General features: G+C 44.8%; 1 protein-coding gene and 1 long non-coding RNA gene across 9 annotated transcripts in view; one reads left to right on the forward strand and one right to left on the reverse strand.

The window, feature by feature from the left end:
- Positions 1-200: 200 nt before the first annotated feature.
- Positions 201-17,746, reverse strand: LOC128331676 (uncharacterized). Of its 5 annotated transcripts, none has more exons than XR_008310394.1 (8): positions 17,402-17,746; positions 15,305-15,459; positions 11,365-11,458; positions 11,143-11,276; positions 10,401-10,481; positions 10,123-10,250; positions 7,414-7,588; positions 201-5,598 (listed from the first exon to the last, which is right to left on the reverse strand). It is a non-coding gene; the product is annotated as an uncharacterized LOC128331676 (long non-coding RNA). The 5 variants fall into 5 exon arrangements; XR_008310392.1 differs by lacking the exon at positions 17,402-17,746 and adding an exon at positions 17,123-17,270 and having other exon boundaries at positions 15,305-15,442; XR_008310395.1 differs by lacking the exon at positions 17,402-17,746 and adding an exon at positions 17,123-17,268 and having other exon boundaries at positions 7,462-7,588; positions 15,305-15,442.
- PIK3R4 (phosphoinositide-3-kinase regulatory subunit 4) overlaps positions 16,707-20,764 on the forward strand; it is a 31,613-nt gene continuing 27,555 nt past the window's right edge. The window contains exons 1-2 of one of the 4 annotated variants that reach the window (XM_053265382.1): positions 16,707-16,778; positions 19,366-20,128. In XM_053265382.1, the coding sequence (XP_053121357.1) occupies positions 19,399-20,128 (730 nt within the window). In that variant the 5' untranslated portion in view covers positions 16,707-16,778; positions 19,366-19,398. Of the gene's footprint in view, positions 16,779-17,213; positions 17,502-19,365; positions 20,129-20,764 lie in introns of those variants that run through there. The other 3 variants (XM_053265384.1, XM_053265381.1, XM_053265383.1) reach the window with 3 other exon arrangements.

The raw sequence follows: 20,764 nt of genomic DNA on the forward strand, positions 1-20,764 counted from the left end.
GACAATTTTTGGATGTCTATGCTGCATTAGCTGACCAAAGCCATAGCACCTTTATTTTAAGATCCAAACCACTATATTGAAGTTCGAGTCTGGTAACTTTTGCTCACAACATGAAGTTTTAGTTGAGAGGGTTCCAACTTCCTCTTACTGCATCTGAACCTCAAATAAGAGACAACAAGATACATTGTATGTATCACAACTTGGAACACAATATTTAATTAAACATATTTTTATACCGCCCCAAACTTACATCTCTGTGTGGCTTACAACAAAGCAAAATAAATAACAGAAAAGTTAAAACAGTTAAAATAAAATAAGTGATAACCAAAAAGGTTAAAACATTAAAACAGTTTAAAATTTTAAAACTATTTTAAAACAATGTTAAAACTATTAAAACAACAACTACTACTACTACTTATATACTGCTTTTCAACAAAAGTTTCCAAAGCACTTTACATAGAGAAATAATAAATAAGAAGATGGCTTCCTCTCTGTCCCCAAAGGGCTCACAAGCTAAAAAGAAACGTTAGATAGACACCAGCAACAGTCACTGGAGGTACTGTACTGGGGGTGGATAGGGCACAGTTACTCTCCCCCTGCTAAATAAAGAGAATCACCATGTTTAAAAGGTGCTTCTTTGCCCAGTTAGCATGGGTCAATTAAATTAAATTATTTAATTAAAACAATATTTAATTAAAAGCTTGGGTGAACAGATGTGTCTTTAAAGACTTTTTAAAAGTTGTCAGAGATGGGGAGGCTCTTATTTCATCAGGGAGCATATTCCAAAGCTTCGGGGAAGCAGTGGAGAAGGCCCGTCCCGTAGTAGCCACCAGACAAGCAGGTGGCAACTGTAGATGGACCTCTCCTGATGATCTCAATGGGCGGTGGGGTTCATGACGAAGAAGACATTCTCTTAAATACCCAGGGCCCAAGCCATATAAGGCTTTATAGGTTATAAGCAGTACCTTGTATTTTGCCCGGAAGCTTAGCTGCAGTCACTGTAGCTCTTTCAATATGGGAGTAACATGGTCTCTCCGAGATGACCCAAGAGACCAACCTGGCTGCCGCATTCTGGACCAACTGTAGTTTCCGGACTACATACAAGGGTAGCCCCACATAGAGCACATTGCAATAATCCAGTCTGGAGGTTACCAGCACATGTACCACTGTTCTGAGGTCGTTTATCTCAAGAAACGGGTGCAGCTGGCGTATCAGCCAAAGCTGATAGAAAGCACTTCTGGCCACTGCCTCAAGCTGGGACACCAGAGAGAGGCCTGGATCCAGCAGCACCCCCAGACTGTGTACCTGTTCTTTCCGCGGAAGTGTGACACCGTCCAGAACAGGCAGTTCATACTCATCTCTCGAGGTTTGACCCCGCACAATGAGTACCTCCGTCTTATTTGGATTCAGCCTGAATTTGTTATCCCTCATCCAGCCCATCACCACCTCCAAGCAAGCATTTAGGGAGGATATGCCCTCTCCCAATGATGTTGACATGGAGAAATAGATTTGAGTGTCATCAGCATACTGATAGCACACTGCACCAAATCTCCGGATGATATCTCCCAGCAGTTTTGTGTTTTATGTTAAACATCGGAGACAATAAGGAACCCTGAGGGACGCCATAGGAAAGTTCAGATTTTGAAGAACAATGGTCTCCAAGGGACACCATATGGAACCTACCCGAGAGGTAGGAGCGGAACCATCGCAAAGCAGTGCCTCCCACTTCCAACCCCCTCAGATGTTCCAGGATACTATGGTTGTTAATACTGAAAGCCGCCAAGAGGTCCAAAAGGACCAATAGAGTCCCACTTTGTCAATTGCCAATTGGAGATCATTTATCAGGCCGACCAAGGCAGTCTCCACCCCATAGCCTGCCCAAAAGTCAGTCTGAAATGGGTCTAGATAATCAGTTTCCTCCAAGACTTCCTGCAATTGGGAGACTACCACCCGCTCAATTACCTTGCCCAACCACGGTAGGTTGGAGACAGGCCTGTAGTTGCTAAACTCTGAGGGATCTGAGGTAGGCTTCTTCAGAAGTGGTCTATTAATTGCCTCCTTAAGATAAGGAGGCATCTTGCCTTCCCTCAGAGAAGCATTTATAATCTCTACCAGGCCTTCTACAACAACCCCCCTGCCAGATTGTATAAGCCATGTTGGGCAAGAGTCAAGAGAACAGGTGGAAGGCCACACCATTCCAATCAGCTTGTTCACATCCTCAGGAGTCACAAACTGGAATTGATCCAACCTAACCACACAAGAGAAGTCGCTGGACACCTCCACATCAGACACTGAAGTAATTGTGGAGACATAATCTAAGTCGGCCCGAATACGAGAGATTTCCCCCACAAAGAATTCATTAAACATGTCAGTGGTTAATCGATGGTTCCTGATTCTGATTCAAGGGAGGAGGGGCACATACTAGTCCTCTCACAACCTTGAACAACTCTGCTTGACATGAACTTGAGGATGCAATATGGGCAGAAAAGAACCGCATTGCCACACGTATTGCCTGAGCATAGATCTTCAAATGCACTCTGTTGCAATCTATCAGATTCAAGTTGAATCTTTCTTCACTTGCGCTCCAGTCGTCTACTTCACTGCTTCAGCCCCCATAGTTCTTCTGTATACCAAGGGGCCAGTTTTGAAATGGGTCAGAGGATGCTTAGGAGCAATCATCTCTACTGCCCCGGTGTGTTTGCTGTTCCAGTTCTCCACCAGGGCATCAACAAGATTGCCAGCAGAGCCAACACTAAAACCCTCCCAAGCTTCTTGAAATCCTATTGGATCCGATAACCTTCTCGGGAGGATCATTCTAATAGGTCCCTCACCCCTGCGAAGGTGGGAAGTGATTGTGAGTCCAACCTTAGCCAGATGGTGGTTCATCCATGACAATGAGGAAATCATAGAGTCCCCACCCACGGAACACCATGCTGATCAGAGTGAAAAACCAAATCAAGCATGTGACCAGCAATTTGCGTTGGTCTCGAGACCACTTGGGATAGGCCCATAGTTGTCATGGCCGCTATGAACTCCTGAACTGCCCTGGACATATTGGTTCCGAAATGAAGCCCCCCGCCTCACCACCAAAAGCCACAAGCCCAAAACCAAGTCCATCAGCTCAGTTAGTGACTCCATTGAGCAGCGGGGCGATCAGTACACCAACAGAAGACCCAGTCTATCCCTGGTCTCCAAACTTAAGTACACATATTCAATACGGTCTGACACTTCAACAGGGATCCTGGTAAGGGAGATGTTATTCTATAACAGCCACTCTGCCTCCCTGCCCACCGTCCCTCACCCACTCCTCAACAGAGTACCCTGGAGTGAGAAGCTGGGACTAGACCAGGCCACCAGCCTCCCCCAGCCAAGTCTCTGTAATACATTCCAGGTTGGCACCTTCATCCAGAATCAGATCATGGATGCAATGGTAGATTAAGGCATAGGCAGTGTTCCCTCTAGCAGGGATTCCCAGATGTTGTTGACTACAACTCCCATAATTCCCATGCAAAAGCTATTGCAGCTGGGAATTCTGGCAGTTGTCGTCAACAACAGCTGGGAATCCCTGTTAGAGGGAACACTGGGCATAGGCAGAGGAGGCATCTGCCTGTAGTGGCAAAATCTGAGGAGCAAAGTCGTTGCCCCTTAAATTTTGCCATGCCTCTCTGGGGGCTGCGTGTGGTAGCTGTGGTGTATGTGTGTGTCGAAACCCCACCCCTTTTGTCTATAAAAATCATCACTGTCGTGGAGGGATGTGGTGTGTTGTCAGTGGCTGACTGCAGGGAGGGTGTACAGGGTCGAGGAGGGAAGGGTACCCCCCCCTTACCTTTTAACGTGCCGCCCATCCATGATTTCTCCCAGCAGCGGCACCTCCCCTCCAGTAACACTCGCCCCTTGCAAAGGGGGCGTGACCTGGCTTGTGCACCGCTCGGCTCTGGAGAGCCCGAGCAAGCTCTTTCCCCCTCATTTCAGGCTGCGTTTGCTGCCTGAACAACATTTATTTCGCTTTCTCTCCCTCCAACAAGCAGAACTAATTAAAACTAATTAATTCTATAGCAGGACTAATTAAAACAGAATCACCCAGGACTAACTGAAACAGAATCCACACTATTAAATACCCACCCATATGTAAATTCTTGGGCCAGGAAACCCGGCTCTCACTTCCGCTGTCCCCCGAAGTGGCTCCCCCAAAGGGGCAACCCCTTTTGGTGTCACCCCACTGCCACAAGCAGCATCACTTTATAGGCCCGGAGATGGCCACTCTGGTCAGATGGTATGCAGGGATTGCTGAGTCACTCCAGGGTCCCGATCCTGCACAGACTCCCCGCAGAGCAGCCACAACCAGAGGCCACAGTCCCACAGGTCAAGCAGGGGCTGGCAGGTGGTCTCACCCACTCCCTCTCCTCTCCCAGGGGCTGGCAGGTGGTCTCACCCACTCCCTCTCCTGCAGGCCGGCACTCAATAGCAGCAGCAAGAGACACAACTCCAGCCTCTCACCCTGGGGGCTGTCTGGGAAGCACTTGGTCTCTCCCTCCGCTGCAGGGCTTCTCTGCAGATAGATGTTTAAACATATATCTGAAAAGTCAGTTAATCTACAGTGCAGATACCATTCTATGGCTGAGACAAGATCTGCCTTACAATTACTACCCCTTTCTTGGGTGAGCAAACTAGGCCCAAGAACAGCAGCAATTGTCCTTCTGCTGACCTAATCCAGTTGGTATTAAGGGAGACTTATAGGCAGTATCCCCACCCCTCTCCCAGCCTTGCAACTCTGAGTGGGTGAGACAAGCACAACTCTAAAAGGATCTGGCTCTGCAGGAATTTGCCATCTTTCAATCTCACCCATGTTCCACACGCACACACACATAGATAAGGGGAGAGAAATGGGGGGGGGGATTTTGTCTTCCTAATGTCACTGTGCTCTGTTTCCTCTTATCGCTGAAGTTGCTCTCAATTTTGCCTTGGTGACATGTTTGAAGCCGAGGAAGCTGTGTGATGGGAGCCATAGAGAGGGAAGAAGTGCTTACAACACAATAGAAGAATTGCAGTCACCATGAGATGATTGCAATCACCAGTGAGATAATTAACAGAGTGTGTTTGCTTTTCTTTCCCACATGATGATCACAAAAAAACCTACAGATGCCTCTGAATACCAATTGCAGGGCAGCAACAGCAGGAGAAGGGGCATACCTTCATCTCCTACTTGTGGCCTTCCCAGAGGCATCTGGTGGGTGTTAAGAATGACTCCCCTTTTGCAGCCCAAACTTTATGCTTATGGGTCTCCCAAGCAGGTCTCATAACACAAAAAATGAAGTACCTGGTAGATGTCAAGATATCTATAATATCAATAGTAAGGGAATATATACAGGTAAAGAATGAGCATACAATGTAAAGTGACCCAGTGGTCAATAACACAATAATCAGAATGCTGAAACAAATAAATGGCTGAGCAATGTAAAATAACTCAATGAGTGATGACACAATTATCAGAATACAAGTTAGACAAATGGCTGAGACCTGCAGTGCTCATGCAAGGTTTCGAATGCTTCTTCAGTGAAAAATGGTGCCTCTCAATCTTCAAAGGCTTTCAAATAGGTTCTTGAAATAAAGGATACAGAATGATAATGTAACCATTTAAAATCCCAAAGAGCAAATACAAATCGATCTTTTTGCCAACACCTACTCAGTTATCTATTCAGGGAGCAGAGCTCAGTGATGCCTTGTGCCTCCAATGGCTCTCATTAATCTGATACTAGGAAACAAAATGCATATACTGGAAAAGCCATTTCTGCTATATTACCCCTAGCAATTGTATAACATTATTTGTTACTTCTTAACAGAAGCAAGCTTACAGCTCCACCACAAGAACTAAGTTGTCTCCAAGTTCCTTATTGTCCAAAGCAATGCTGCTCCCAGTAAGTTGAGTGAATGCAACTACTTGTGGCAGTATCAGCCATGGTGTTTGTGGGAGCAAGAGGCTATACAAACTGGCTCTCTGCCCATTTTGGCTCCTTTCCAGGCTTCTAGCATACTCAGCTTACCATGAATCCTGACTCCTATCACCTCTCTCTTCTCTCCCCCGTTCCAGAACACACATTTACATAAATATTGTGTGTGTGTGCGCCTTTCATTTCAGAGTTTAACCCCCCCGCCACACACAAACACTCTACTTTGTGTACAGCCACTTCCAATCTAATCCACTTGGTTCACTTGAAATATAGCTGCATTGATGCATTTAGACTATCCCCTCCTTTTCTAACCCATCTATTCCTCTAACTCACCATTCTGTGTCAATTAACCCTCCACCTGTATTAGAACCATCCCAGCAGAGCATGGCTATGTTAAGAACACTTAGGAGACTCGCTCAGAGTTACGCTCCCAGTAACTCTGTAGATGCCCCATTTGTCCCTATGAGTGTAAATGAATGCATTGCTTTTCTTTAACATTTTTACATTCAAGAAGGTTTAGTCTATTGAAATTCCCCACATTAACAAATGGATTTGCTAGCATTACAATTAGGTACCTATTGCATTGATTCCACAAATGAGAATGTATATGTTGATTATTAGTTAATGAATATCTGTTACTTTGAACCAGAAACATGTGGTCTCCTCTTTGTATTGTATGGTCTCCTCCGGCAAGCCCTGGCTGTAAAGATCCCATGACACACACATGCGAGCAAGCAGGAATCTTCTAATCATTCCCTGTCAGCCAGCAGGAATCTCCTCTATTGGCAAGCAACGATCTCCTATTGTTCCCTATTGGCATGCTGTGATGTCCCTTACTGGCAAGCAGTCTGAAACTCATAAGTGCTGTTCATGAGATCTGGAATATTGGGCCCCTGGTCTAAAACAACAGCAGCAGCAATGTGGTTGTGTGGTGTTGACACCAAACAACATACATTGTTTTTTGTAAAATAAGAGATTTGGGGAGTCATGCTTCCTAGGTTCACCAAGGTGTATCAAGTCAGAGCATGGGCAGGACTGTGAAAATGGCTGTTCAGGCAAGACTAGGATAAGGCAGTTGACAGATTGCAATATGCCACTGCCAAATCTGGGGAAAGGGATTGCATGGGTTTCCAAGGAACTCGTCATTCTTGGTCACTTGGGATTGTGTAGCTTCTGCCTTCCCTTTAGGAACATAGGAAACTGCCATATACTGAGTCAGACCATTGGTCTATCTAGCTCAGTATTGTTTTCACAGACTGGCAGCGGCTTCTCTAAGGTTGCAGGCAGGAATTTCTCTCAGCCCTATCTTGGAGAAGCCAGGGAGGGAACGTGAAACCTTATGCTCTTCCCAGAGCGGCTCCATCCCCTGAGGGGAATATCTTGCAGTGCTCACACTTCTAGTCTCCCATTCAAATGCAACCAGGGTAGACCCTGCTTAGCTAAGGGGAGAAGTCATGCTTCCTACCACAAGACCAGCTCTCCTTTGCCTTCCATCTGGCAGTCTTGTTCTCACCCGTCATCTGAGGAAGGCTGACGGCTCTCCTGTGACTTCTTGTGGGAGAGAAGAAGACCAGAAGTGTGCAAGTAGGGCTCGGGAATTTTGGCACTTTTTGCACTTCTAAAAGGGCATCCAAGTGTTGCTGCAGAAAAAGGAGCAAATATTATTTCCACCTGCGTTAGGTTGGAGCATTCTGTGTTGGGGACACCCTGACCCCAACATTAAACCCAGAGTTACCAAGAGCCAGCATGGTGTAGTGGTTAGAGTGCTGGACTAGGACCGGGGAGACCTGAGTTCAAATCCCCATTCAGCCATGAAACTAGCTGGGTGACTCTGGGCCAGTCACTTCTCTCTCAGCCTAACCTACTTCACAGGGTTGTTGTGAATGAGAAACTCAAGTATGTAGTACACCGCTCTGGGCTCCTTGGAGGAAGAGTGGGATATAAATGTAATAATAATAATAATAATAATATGGAATCCAGGCCTGTGTCTGGTTCCATTTTATTAAGGAATCAATTGATGCCTGAATTCAGATGAACTGACCAGTACATGACACCCAGGTCTCATGACTGCCTCTGGTAATTGATTTCTGAAGGCAGGGGTAATCTAGCATTGTTCTCAGTGTTTGTGAAACTCACAAGAGACATAATGGCCAGGCTCGATTACCTGTCTCACACATATCCAAATGCTAAAATTGACTTGCTCTCAAGTAATCCCTTACCTCCACTGACAGGATGCTTCTGCCTTAGTCAAATGTATTGATTAACTAGCCTCAAACAATGCACCCCTTTGCCGTGACTTTAAACATTCTTTTGTCATAATTACACACTAGGTAGATGAACACAACAAGTAATTTAACTGCTGTCTCACACAGATAGATCTGATTCTTTCACTAACTCCTCTGACTTTAACATTCTTGGGACTAAGAGAGGCAAATTTTGCTTTGGAAATGACAACAGAACAATACTCTGCTAACAGGAGATGGAACTCAAATCCTGTTTTGACTTAATATCCTGAGCTAATTTTGATAATTAAAAGACAATGGAGATCAAAGGACGAAGCAACTATAAGAATTGAACTCACTGAACAGAGAGCAGCAAGCTTTGCCTAACCAGCAGATCTTTGCTCAAGAATGATCCTAGAGTTTGCTGCTCAAAGCCGTGGGACTAAACCAGGAACTCTTTCCAGGGAGAAGGGACTGTCTGTGACCTCTGCTGCGCAGTGAGAAGTCAAGACTTCCTCCAGCCATGATGCTCTTGCTCCCCTCTTTACTCTGAGCATCTGCCACTAGCCTGCTTGAAGCTTGCATCGCTCCCCAGGCTCCTGTTCTCCAGCACCCACGTTTCTCCTTCATTTGAAGCCTCACTGCTCTCAAGCCTCAGACCCTGGTAATATGCTGCCTCTACAGCCTTGGATCCCTCTTTCCTTCCCCCTTCTTCCCCTCCACTAACTCCTGATTCCCCAAACCATCTCAATCCTGTGCCTTCCTTACCTCCCCCCCCCCGCCCCTTCTCTTCCATCTATATCTGAATTGTGTTAGGCTTTAGGAAGATTTAATGCTGATCTCACCAATCCACACACATGATAGTTAGGAACACTGTTTTAATGCTATTACTAGCCAAGATTGAAATATTGCTAGCAGTCAGATGGACTGTTCTGCTCAGTTAGATGAATGCTGTTCTCTTTCAATACTCAATAAAGCCCACTGAATTATTTAAGAGTGTTTTTTGTCTTCTTTCTGCCTTCGTGCCCAGACTATAGATGGTCACCAAATAAAGAACTGGCCACTTTGTGACACTGGTGGAACAAGTCTAATTTCATATGCTAGCTCTGGAGCATACAGTGGTCCCTCTACTTACGAAATTAATCCGTTCCGAATGCACATTTGTAAGTCGAAAAGTTCGTAAGTCAAAAAGCGGTTTCCCATAGGAATGCATTGGGAACGGATTAATGCGTTCCGGAGCCTAGAAAAAAGACCCAGACCCCCAGTAAGGCTTGCAAACTGCACAGGAACATTTCTTTTCAAGAATAAACAGGCAGTAAACAGGCAGGCAAGTCAAGGAAACCGCATGTAAAATTCGTAAGTCGAGGAAACCCCATCTAAAAATTTGTAAGTCGAAAAAACCACATCTAAAACCGGATCTAAAACTGCCGTTTGTAACTCGAAAAATACTTATGTCGAGTAGTTCGTAAGTCGAGGGACCACTGTATCTAGTATACAAATCAGGCTTGGTTGACTTCTTGTGGGAGAGAAGCAGAGGCCAGAAGTGAGCAAGTAGGAAGTCAGCAAGTAGGGGTTGGGAATTTTGGCACTTTTTACACTTCTGAGAGGGTATCCATGCATTGCTGCAGCAAAAAGAACAAATATTATTCCCACCTGTGTTAGGTTGGAGCATTCTGCTGCTAACATGTTCTGCTGTAAGACAGGCTTTCTCCACTTAAGATGCTGGAGGTGCTTTTCCATCTGGCACCCTCGTTCTCACTCTAAATTTTCCTGCTCAAGCTGAAACTTGTCCAACTAACCATTGCTGCCTGTATTAGGTCAAAGCATTCTGCCACTAGCATGTTCTATAACTAAGGGCCTCTACCCTGCACAGCCATGAAAAAGGGCTCCATATGACAAAGTTCCTGTTTGGTGAGGAATGTAAACTACCGAATTTGGTGAAAGGGAGTTACCTGTGTTTCCAAGAAACCCATCCTTCTTGGTAGCTGCAGATCGTGAGGTCTCTGCCTTCCTTTTGCTTTCCATCAGGCAACCTCGTTCTAACTTGTCTGATTAAGCCTGGCAGTTTTTCTGTGACTTCCTGTGGGACAAAAGGCAGGAAGTGTGTTAAGACAGCAAGTATGGGTCAAGACTGAAAGAGTGGGGCAGAACTACCAAATTCCCCACTGCTCAAGATGCTGGAGGAGTGTTTGGAGCAAGATGGTGGGCCTCTCCCTGCTGCAAGACTTACTTTGGTAGCCAATTGGGGTTTCCCTGGAGATGGCTAAGGATCCCAGGTTCTGCAAGGTCCTGAGGGCACAGGCCCTACCACCTAGAGTGGAGCAGAGATGGGTTAGACTGCCGCAGAAACAGCAGATATTCCCACCTGCCTTAGACTGGAGCATATAGCTGACTGCATGCTATATAGTCTATATGGACTATATACTATGTGTTAATATAGAAGATATATAATCAACATATAGAAGAGTAGATACCAGACTATTCCCTTTCCAGGTGCTGGATATCTAGTCTTGCAAATGGCCCACCAGATGCCTCCGAGAAGCACACAGAGGTGGTTTCAATGTGGGCTTCTAAGAGGCAACAGTGTGTCTCCCCACCACATTCTGAGGAGAGATACACACACACACACGTATATAGTATACACATATGTGTGCATGCACACTCACGTGCACCTGCCCACACACACTCACTGTTCCTACTCTAGTGGGAACTTGGCCCAGCACATATACACACGTGTACATATATATATCTAAGGGGGGTGCAAGGAAAATATATCTATTTCCCCACAATTTTATTTATTTATTTACATCCCAAACACACACATATATGCAAGCTAGCATTTCAAGAAATTTAGTTCCTTCCATGGGGCTGAAGTGTCAATAACAGGGGCATTTGCAAGTGAATTGCTCTCAGAACAGGAGCCTCCTAAGAGGCATCTCAGCAGACCAGCAGCCGTCAGGTTGGCACCATACCCTACTTGTTCCATTTAGGATAAGCCCCTCAGCACAGTGGAAGGGACACGCTGATTCATAGTTGAAGAGGCTCCAAGGATGGAAGCTGTTCATCTCCATATATTCCAGGATGCCCAGGTGGGGACACTTTATGGCTGCAAGGGCAACAAAAAAAAGGGGGAAACCCTAAACCTCAGCTTAAGACACAGTGCCCCAACCCGGCCTGCAACGGAATAAACCTACTTGGGGAGCTTGATCTTTCTGCTGTTGATTGACATCCTCCTTGATCTCATCCTTTCTGCTTCATGCCTATGAACCCCGCAGCTCATGACTCAATCTATAAATACAGAGATTCAATTAGCTGTTTCTTTAAACACATCCACAGTAACATAGACCTTTTGTGCTTTTCCATATGTACAGCTCTTTGTAAACTAGATGGCTCAGAGGAATAATCATAAGACCACAGTCGATCAGTTCAGTACTTTGAAGATCCAAGGAAGTAGCAACTGTGGTAGCGGGTCTGGATTCAGACCTCCAGTACGTCGTTTGTTCATTCGTGCCATACAGCTACAATGCCCCAACCCATCCCAGTGCCCCTACCCATCATGGCCTTCTTCTAGAAAGCACCTACAAAAATGAGTTCGTTTTTCACCAAGAGGGGGAGATATGTATATAATATCATGAACTCTAGAGTCCATACATAAACATTCTTTAAAAACATTTGTCACCTGTTTCTATATGTGGGTCTTAAATAAATAGAAAGATAGAAGCTGAAACTGATCCCTCTTGTACCCCTTAGAATGGGGCTTTATCCCAGCCAACAAACCATGCCTCCCAATTCATGAACTGTTCACATACAGGTGAAACTCAAAAAATTAGAATATCGTGCAAAAGTTCATTAATTTCAGTAATGCAAATTAAAAGGTGAAACTGATATATGAGATAAGACGCATTACATGCAAAGCGAGATAAGTCAAGCCTTAATTTGTTATAATTGTGATGATCATGGCGTACAGCTCATGAGAACCCCAAATCCACAATCCCAGAAAATTAGAATATTACATGAAACCAATAAAACAAGGATTGTAAATAGAACAACATCGGACCTCTGAAAAGTATAAGCATGCATATGTATTCAGTACTTGGTTTGGGCCCCTTTTGCAGCAATTTCTGCCACAATGTGGCGTGGCATGGATGCTATCAGCCTGTGGCACTGCTGAGGTGTTATGGAAGACCAGGATGCTTCAATAGCGGCCTTCAGCTCTTCTGCATTGTTTAGTCTCATGTCTCTCATCCTTCTCTTGGCAATGCCCCATAGATTCTCTATGGGGTTCAGGTCAGGCGAGTTTGCTGGCCAATCAAGCACAGTAATCCCATGGTCATTGAACCAGGTTTTGGTACTTTTGGCAGTGTGGGCAGGTGCCAAGTCCTGCTGGAAAATGAAGTCAGCATCCCCATACAGCTCATCTGTGGAAGGAAGCATGAAGTGCTCCAAAATCTCCTGATAGACGGCTGCGTTGACCCTGGACTTAATGAAGCACAGTGGACCAACACCAGCAGATGACATGGCTCCCCAAATCAACACAGACTGTGGAAACTTCACACTGGACTTCAAGCATCTTGCATTGTGTGCCTCTCCATTCTTCCTCCAGACTCTGGGTCCTTGGTTTCCAAATGAGATGCAAAAGTTGTTCTCATCAGAAAAGAGGACTTTGGACCACTGAGCAACAGACCAGTTCTTTTTTTTCTTGAGCCCAGGTAAGACGCTTCTGACGTTGTTTGTTGTTCAGGAGCGGCTTGACAAGAGGAATACGACATTTGAAGCCCATGTCCAGGATCCGTCTGTGTGTGGTGGCTCTTGATGCACTAACTCCAGCCTCAGTCCACTCCTTGTGAAAGTCCCCAACACTTTTGAATGGCCTTTTCCTGACAATCCTCTCCAGGCTGCGGTCATCCCTGCTGCTTGTGCACCTTTTTCTTCCACACTTTCCCCTTCCACATAACTTTCTATTAATGTGCTTTGATACAGCACTTTGGGAACATCCAACTTCTTTTGCAATTACCTTTTGAGGCTTTCCCTCCTTATGGAGGATGTCAATGATGATTTTCTGCACAACTGTCAAGTCAGCAGTCTTTCCCATGATTGTGATTCCTAATGAACCAGACTGAGAGACCATTTAAAGGCTCAGGAACCCTTTGCAGGTGTTATGGATTGATTAGCTGATTGGAGTGGGACACCTGGAGCCTACTGTTGAACCTTTTCAAAATATTCTAATTTTCTGGGATTGTGGATTTGGGGTTCTCATGAGCTGTACGCCATGATCATCACAATTATAACAAATTAAGGCTTGACTTATCTCGCTTTGCATGTAATGCATCTATCTCATATATCAGTTTCACCTTTTAATTTGCATTACTGAAATTAATGAACTTTTGCACGATATTCTAATTTTTCGAGTTTCACCTGTACGTTTGTGAGGTGCTGGCTGGATATCAACAACTGGCAGCTGCTTTGGCAGTGTCAGGAGTGTGACAATGGCTTTTGAACACCAAGGCTGGTCCAAGTCTCCCGGAAGGCAGGCAACAGAGGTTTGGGCTGAATTGAAGGTTTGGAAGCTACTAGGCTACATTGTTGGGGTGTCACTGAAGATCCATTTGCTGGGGAACAAAATGAGACTGTAGTGAAATAGAAATGCTCTTCCAAAAAGTATTAAAGTCACTGTCCCTCTCTAACCTAGACTTATATTACCATGAAGGTGACAAGTAATCACACAGCTCATTAAAGTGACAACATTTACCTTCGAAGTACTGGTGGGTGGACGGGGTGGTGGAGAGAACCCAAAAAAGCAATTCCATCAAATCAAGGGGGTTGTATAACAGAGTACAAAATGTGCCTTAAGGCTTGGCAAAAACTTGAGGTTTTGCTTATGATTAAACCTATTTTAAACACGCGCACACAAAACAGCTCTACATATTTATTTTTTAAACTAAGAAGGCAACCGTCTCTTACATTTAAGGGGTTGCATTAGCATGTTGGTGTCCTTGAAAGACGGAGGAGCAGAACCAGCTGCCCTGCACTACCATTTTCCAGAGAGAAGCTGACAGAGAGTAGCGCCCAAGGGGGTAGTCATGAAGTATCAAAGGTTTCAGTCATGCTCAGTGCACCCAAGGTTTCCTCTTTAACTAGAGATGCCCACGACTTAATTTATCCAAATTACAGGCACCTTGGTGCAAGACATTCAATGCAGGAGCCTACTTATCGAATATTTCCCCAGTCTTTATTTATACTATCTGCACGAGGAAGAGAAGAATAGCCAAGAGGACAGATTCAGGGACGCATTTATTTCTGTAGAAGTAAATTAAATAACTATAATTTTAAGAACTGGGGGATGTAAAGACTGGGAGTGAACAACACTTCCATGTAAGAGTGGCAATATGAGTAATGGGGAAAGGAACTCTCTGGGTTGCAATGTAAGAGACACAAAATTACAGGAGAATTTAACACTGCAGAATTAGTTCCATACACCCACGTTTTGTACTTGTGTTTCTTAATTAGTTGAGCCCCTTAAGCTATATGGCAAGCTCTTTTTGCAACTGAGCAGGCTTTTAAAAGCAGTTTTCGATCAGGCGCAGAGACTTGATACTGTTCCCTCGCACACACCAACCTCCAGGCCCCCACGCAGCAGTTTCTGGCAGGTGCACAGTCTCTGCTGTGCCCTCCACCACCGCCCAACTGCCTGGTACTCTGTTTCCCCCTCTGCCCAGCTGGGAAACATTGCCTCGTTTCCCCCTCTCCCTGACTGGGTTGTCACCACGCCTCCTCCTCTTCCCTCCTCCAATGGGTGGGCCTCTTCCACCTCCAGTTACTGCTCTTCCACCACAAGATGGAAGAAGAGAGGCAGCTCCCCCCAGCAGCCCAGAGCTGGGGTGCAGGAAGGTAAAAAAATGTTGTAAGAAGTGGGCCCTATCCCAGTTTAACATGTGCTGCCAATATCTGACTGGCGTGCGCTTATTATTGGAAATCCCCCCTCCCTTATAGCTTTTCTTATGGCTGAGATGTTTTTCCTTTTCTTGAAAACGAGTATGAAAATGTTCGTATTGGTGCTTTAACCTCCCCACCCCCACCCAATACCAAAAAACCAACTACCACCACTTGCAAAGCACATGATTAAAGAAATTTGACCTTCGGAAGCAGACTTGGAGTGAAGCAAAAAGTCTGGAATCAGCCATGGGGAATGAATGAATTCTTTCGGCAAAGTGTACCGTTGACTTATTCTGCATAAGTTATTCTGATTTCAAGATTCAAGCTTTTAAATAATGCCTTTATCGAGGAAAGGACTGGAGAGAAATAGGAAGGGAAATGAGAGAAGTTATGGCACAGCAACATCTGTGCTGTATTGCAACTTAAAATGGCTGACAATCTATAGGCCAAACTAGACAAGCAACAGCCTTTAGATCTAATTAGATGAGGTCACGGGAGATTCAGTCCCAGATCTCCTGTGCAGGTATGTTGTTTTTGTTTTAAATACTTTAGAGTGGCCACAGGGGAGGGGGCACGGCATCGAGTCAATTCTACAGAAGAAGAGGTTAATGATGTTCTTGATACAATTCCCCTGGAAACAGCTATTTGCTTTGAGAAGGAAACATGTACACTATGCCAGCATGTGGTGGTTAGAGTGTTGGACTAGGACTGGGAAGACCAGAGTTTGAATCCTCATTCAACCATGAAACTCACTGGTTGACTCTGAGCCAGTCATGTATCTGTCAGCCTAACCTACCCCACAGGGCTGTTGTGAGGATAAGAATAATCACGTACACCACTCTAAGCTCCTTGGAGGAAGAGCAGGATATAAATATGTTAAAAAATACCTCTTCTTAAGAACAGACGACACTATCTTCTGATGGATTTTTGATCTGAATCAACAAGGCACTTTCTCACATACCAAGTTCGACTTAAATTTAAGCCTCACTTATTTAAGGACCTTTTAAGTTCCATTTGGTTCAAGTAAACATGCTTAGTTGTAACTCAAGAACATATATTAACCAAGAGTAAGCAGAAGAGAGGACGTCTCCGGTTCAAAGTTCCCCTTAAGCCACCAAGGAAATTTAGGGCTTAAGACAAGCCACTCTCCTGGGACCAGAATCCATAGTGCCTCCAGTCCCTAAAGCTCCTTAAGGACCTTCAGTTATGCACTCTCAGCGTAACCTAATACAGAGGTTTTGCTAAGAGGAAGATTTATTTATTTATTTATTTGATTCGATTTCTATACCACCCTTCCAAAAATGACTCAGGGCGGTTTACACAGAGAGATAATAAATAAATAAGATGGATCCCTGTCCCCAAAGGGCTCACAATCTAAAAAGGAACATAAGATAGAAACCAGCAACAGTCACTGGAAGTACTGTGCTGGGGGTGGGTAGGGCCAGTTACTCTCCCCCTGCTAAATAAAGAGAATCACCACACTAAAAGGTGCCTCTGCCCAGTCAGCAGGGATCACGTTTATTTAAACAAATTGTAATAAATAAGGTAATTAAACCACCACCCCACCCTCTCCCCTTGAGCCGCTTCTGCCCCCTGCACGCAGCTACGGGGCTCGGCGACGCCAGGCTCTCCAGCCTCCCTCCAGGGCACTCTCCAGTGGACTCGGGACTGCCAGGTAAGCGCTCCCTCCCGCACTACCTCGCATTACCCCATTCCCCACTTGAGACGGGGATCCCCCCGGAATCCATCCGGCAGCCGGCATCATTACACAAACAAACACACGTGTGCTTCTTGACAACGCCCCACCTAGCATGTCCCCGAAAAGCGCCCATTACACCAGCAAAAAAGCTTTTCTACTCCGCATGCGCTTTAGCTCCTGACATAGACCTACAATCAACAGACTCACACTCATTTTTGCCAGGTGTAGTAACAGTCGCTGCTATTTGTCAACGTCTCTTTTCCCGGAGCCTTTCCCTTTTTGTATGTTTCGGCGTTATTTCGATGCAAAATAATACCTACCACAATATCTGATGTTTTTTTGAAGAATTTGGATATCCTTTATTCGACATTCTAATAAAGTATGAAAATTCTATAAGATTTGTGGGCAGAAAACAGAAAGGAGCTTCCTTCGAGCATACTGAGCATGCTTCAAAGCTTTTGAGCATGCTCAGATGCACAGAGAAGGAGGCGTTAACAAATAGCAGGAACTGTTCTTCCACCTGGCTTCTTTCTCCTCCCCTTGCCTGGATGTGAGCTCACAACAACACCGCCGCCGCCTTCCTCTTGTGCAATGATTACCGGTTCCGTGCAGTAGAGAAACCGAGACTTCTTGAACGATCCTGGCCCTTCTCCCCTGCTCGGGACTCCCTCCAAGACAGGAAAGGAGGGAAGAGAGGTGGTGAGTTATTACCGGGGGGCGCAGAGGCTGCTCGGCTCCACTCGCCGTCGAGAACTGTTGGCTGGTGTTTGCGTGTCTTCAGTGTTAGGAGGCTGTAGACGCCGTCTCCTGTGTGGGGGTTCCCCCTGCTGCGTGCCTAGAGCGATGTGCTATGTGGCAAAACCTTGCAGCTCCACTGGGTATCTTTTCTTCATGCGACGCTTCACTAAGCCCCGCAAACATAGCTGTCACCCTCTCCCTCATACCTCGGCTTCGATGGCTATTATTTTGATGTGTGTGCAGATTGCACGCAGCTGGTGCTGAATCTTTGCAGTAGGGGCATGCTGCAGAATAAATGTGTGACGCCGCACACGGTATACTCGCGCTGTGCCTCACATTTTGAAATGGGAGAAGTGGGCCTCCAAACACACACCCTTTCAGTCCAGAATGACGACAGTCGCAATCGCAAAGGATGCAGTGTCGGGGCAGAAAGCAAGCGAGAACTGTTTTTCAGTCATGTATGGATTTTTTGCAAGAAAGAAGAGAAGTTTATCTCCCCACCCCACCCCCAGCAGTTTTATGACATATGTAAACTGCCTTAGAGAGCAAAGGCAGGATAGAAATTGGCCAAGAAAATGATAAATACATTCGATCCAGTGCAGGATTTGTATCTGAGTGAAACTGGTTATTGCATTTTCTGTATACTGTATCACTTGTGTTGGAGGCCTCCCATACTTTTTGTTTCCCCCATTCTCGAAAAGCCTTTGAAAACTAGTGAGTGAGAGTTCATGCAGCTACTTTGATGTGCAGAAATGATGGAGGCATTTCAGTGCCTGAAGGAGTGGCTTTATAAACCCATTGAGCTTGCTTAGTTTTGTGACTCAATGCAGGTAGGATTTTGGTTGTAGCATTCGTAAGTTTTAGTTCTGTGAACCTACTTGTGGCATGTAGTCCTACTGATTTTAGTTGGACAGCGCAGATGAAAACATCAGAACCTTGTGGCATTGTGTAAAAAGAGAGGGAGTTCTCAGTTTCAAGGATGGCCACTTATTGAAGGAGCCAAGTGGTACTTGGTGATTAACCAGAATATTTCTTTTAAAGTCAGTGTTTTATTATCATAGAAATTCAGCCTAGTATAGGGGATAATTTAAGGCCAATCAATTATCATAATGTGTACAGTGGCAATGATTCTAATTTTGTTTTTGTCTTTTGGCACTAGCAGTGGTGTAAAAATTGAAGGCCTACCAAAAAGCCCGTCCCCATTAATGGAAATTACTTTCTTCCTTAAAGATAGAGATTAAATGGGCTTTTATAATCACTGTGGAATCATGGTCTATTTTTATTGCTTAATTGTTGACATCTATAAATAAACTTGAGGCTAACGGGCCACAACTAGGAGCTTATGCAAAATAGTCTTATGAGATGGGATTTGTCTTCTGGGCTGTGTACGAGTTCCCTTGGGGTAAAAAAATCTAGTTTTTAAAATCAGTATTTGAAATCACATTAGTACAAAGATGGGCTCAGTCTGGTAGTATTGATAAAATAACAAGGGATTCATAAACTGATAGCTGCTCTTTATCAAGAGCCACATTTGATAGCATTTTGTGTAGCTTGAAATGAAATGTTTCATTGTGTGTCATTAGTAAGCAACATGTTGATACTTTGAAAAGTGAAGACTGCCCTTTTTTATTCATACTTTTGACCAATGAGCCAAAATGAGCCCTTGCCATTTTAAAGTTTTAGCAGCATTTGTTCTGTTTTAATGTTTTTATTGAATTTTTCAATAAGAGGGGTCTTAAGATGAATGGTACTCAAATATAAATATATGTAAATAAAAGAGCAATGCAGTCAAGATAAATAAATAACTGTTTAAATTGTGTTTTAGGTGGAGTTGTGACATAGAAGCAAAGGTGCTGCTATGGGGAATCAGCTGGCTGGTATTGCCCCCTCTCAGATCCTTTCTGTGGACAGCTATTTCTCCGATATACATGACTTTGAATATGACAAAAGCCTGGGCAGTACTCGTTTTTTCAAAGTTGCTCGAGCCAAGCACAGAGAAGGCCTGGTGGTTGTAAAGGTGTTTGCCATTCAAGATCCAACGTTGCCCTTAACTAGTTACAAGCAGGAACTGGAAGAACTGAAAATAAGGTTGCATTCTGCACAGAACTGCCTTCCCTTTCAGAAGGCCACATTGTCTGAAAAAGCGGCCATGCTCTTCAGGCAGTATGTACGGGATAATCTCTATGACCGCATTAGTACTCGGCCATTCCTAAACAATATTGAGAAGAGGTGGATAGCCTTCCAAATCTTGACTGCCGTGGACCAAGCGCACAGATCTGGAGTCCGCCATGGAGACATCAAAACTGAAAACGTCATGGTCACCAGCTGGAACTGGGTCCTCCTAACAGATTTTGCAAGTTTTAAACCGACCTACCTCCCTGAAGACAACCCTGCTGACTTCAATTATTTCTTTGATACATCGCGAAGGAGGACTTGTTACATTGCTCCAGAGCGTTTTGTTGATGGCAGCATGTTTGCCACAGAACTGGAGAATATGAGAGATCCTTCCACTCCGCTGGTGGACTTGGCCAACAGTAATCAACGAAGCAGGGGAGAATTGAAACGTGCAATGGACATATTTTCCGCAGGTACTGTACTTGGAATGATCAACTGGAGACCGTGTATGATCTATGTATGATTATCCGAATGCAAAAAAATGGGTGCTGAAAATTTCAGCTTTTGAGTATTAATCTTAAAAAGTGTTGCTCTTGGATTTGGGGCAGAAGAGAAACCTTTTAGAGATTTGTTTGTACATTATAACTGAGCTCCCTTGGAATCAGCTGCAACCATCTTTCTTCAACATCTGTACACAACCCGTATGGAAATTATGGATGTTTCATTCCAGAGTACTTTATTCACAGGCCATTTCCCTAATGCTAGATCAGGGGTAAGCAACCTTGGCTCTCCAGCTACTATTGAAATACCATCATTTCCAGAAGAGTAAATTTTGGTTGGGGATGATGGGAAGTATAGTTCAACATCTGGAGAGCCAAGGCTGCCTGCCCAGTATCAGTGTTCCCTCTAACAGGGATTCCCAGATGTTGTTGACTACAGCTCCCAGAATCCCCAGCTACAATGGCTTTTGCTTGGGGATTCTGGGAGTTGTAGTCAACAACATCTGAGAATCAGTTAGAGGGAACATTGCCCTGTACTAGAAGAAAATTACAATCACCCGTGAATCCCCAGGCCATTCTGTGATATGATCAATGAAGTATAATGTCTAG

Source organism: Hemicordylus capensis, chromosome 6, assembly GCF_027244095.1.
Source record: "Hemicordylus capensis ecotype Gifberg chromosome 6, rHemCap1.1.pri, whole genome shotgun sequence".
Taxonomy (NCBI): Eukaryota; Metazoa; Chordata; class Lepidosauria; order Squamata; family Cordylidae; genus Hemicordylus; species Hemicordylus capensis.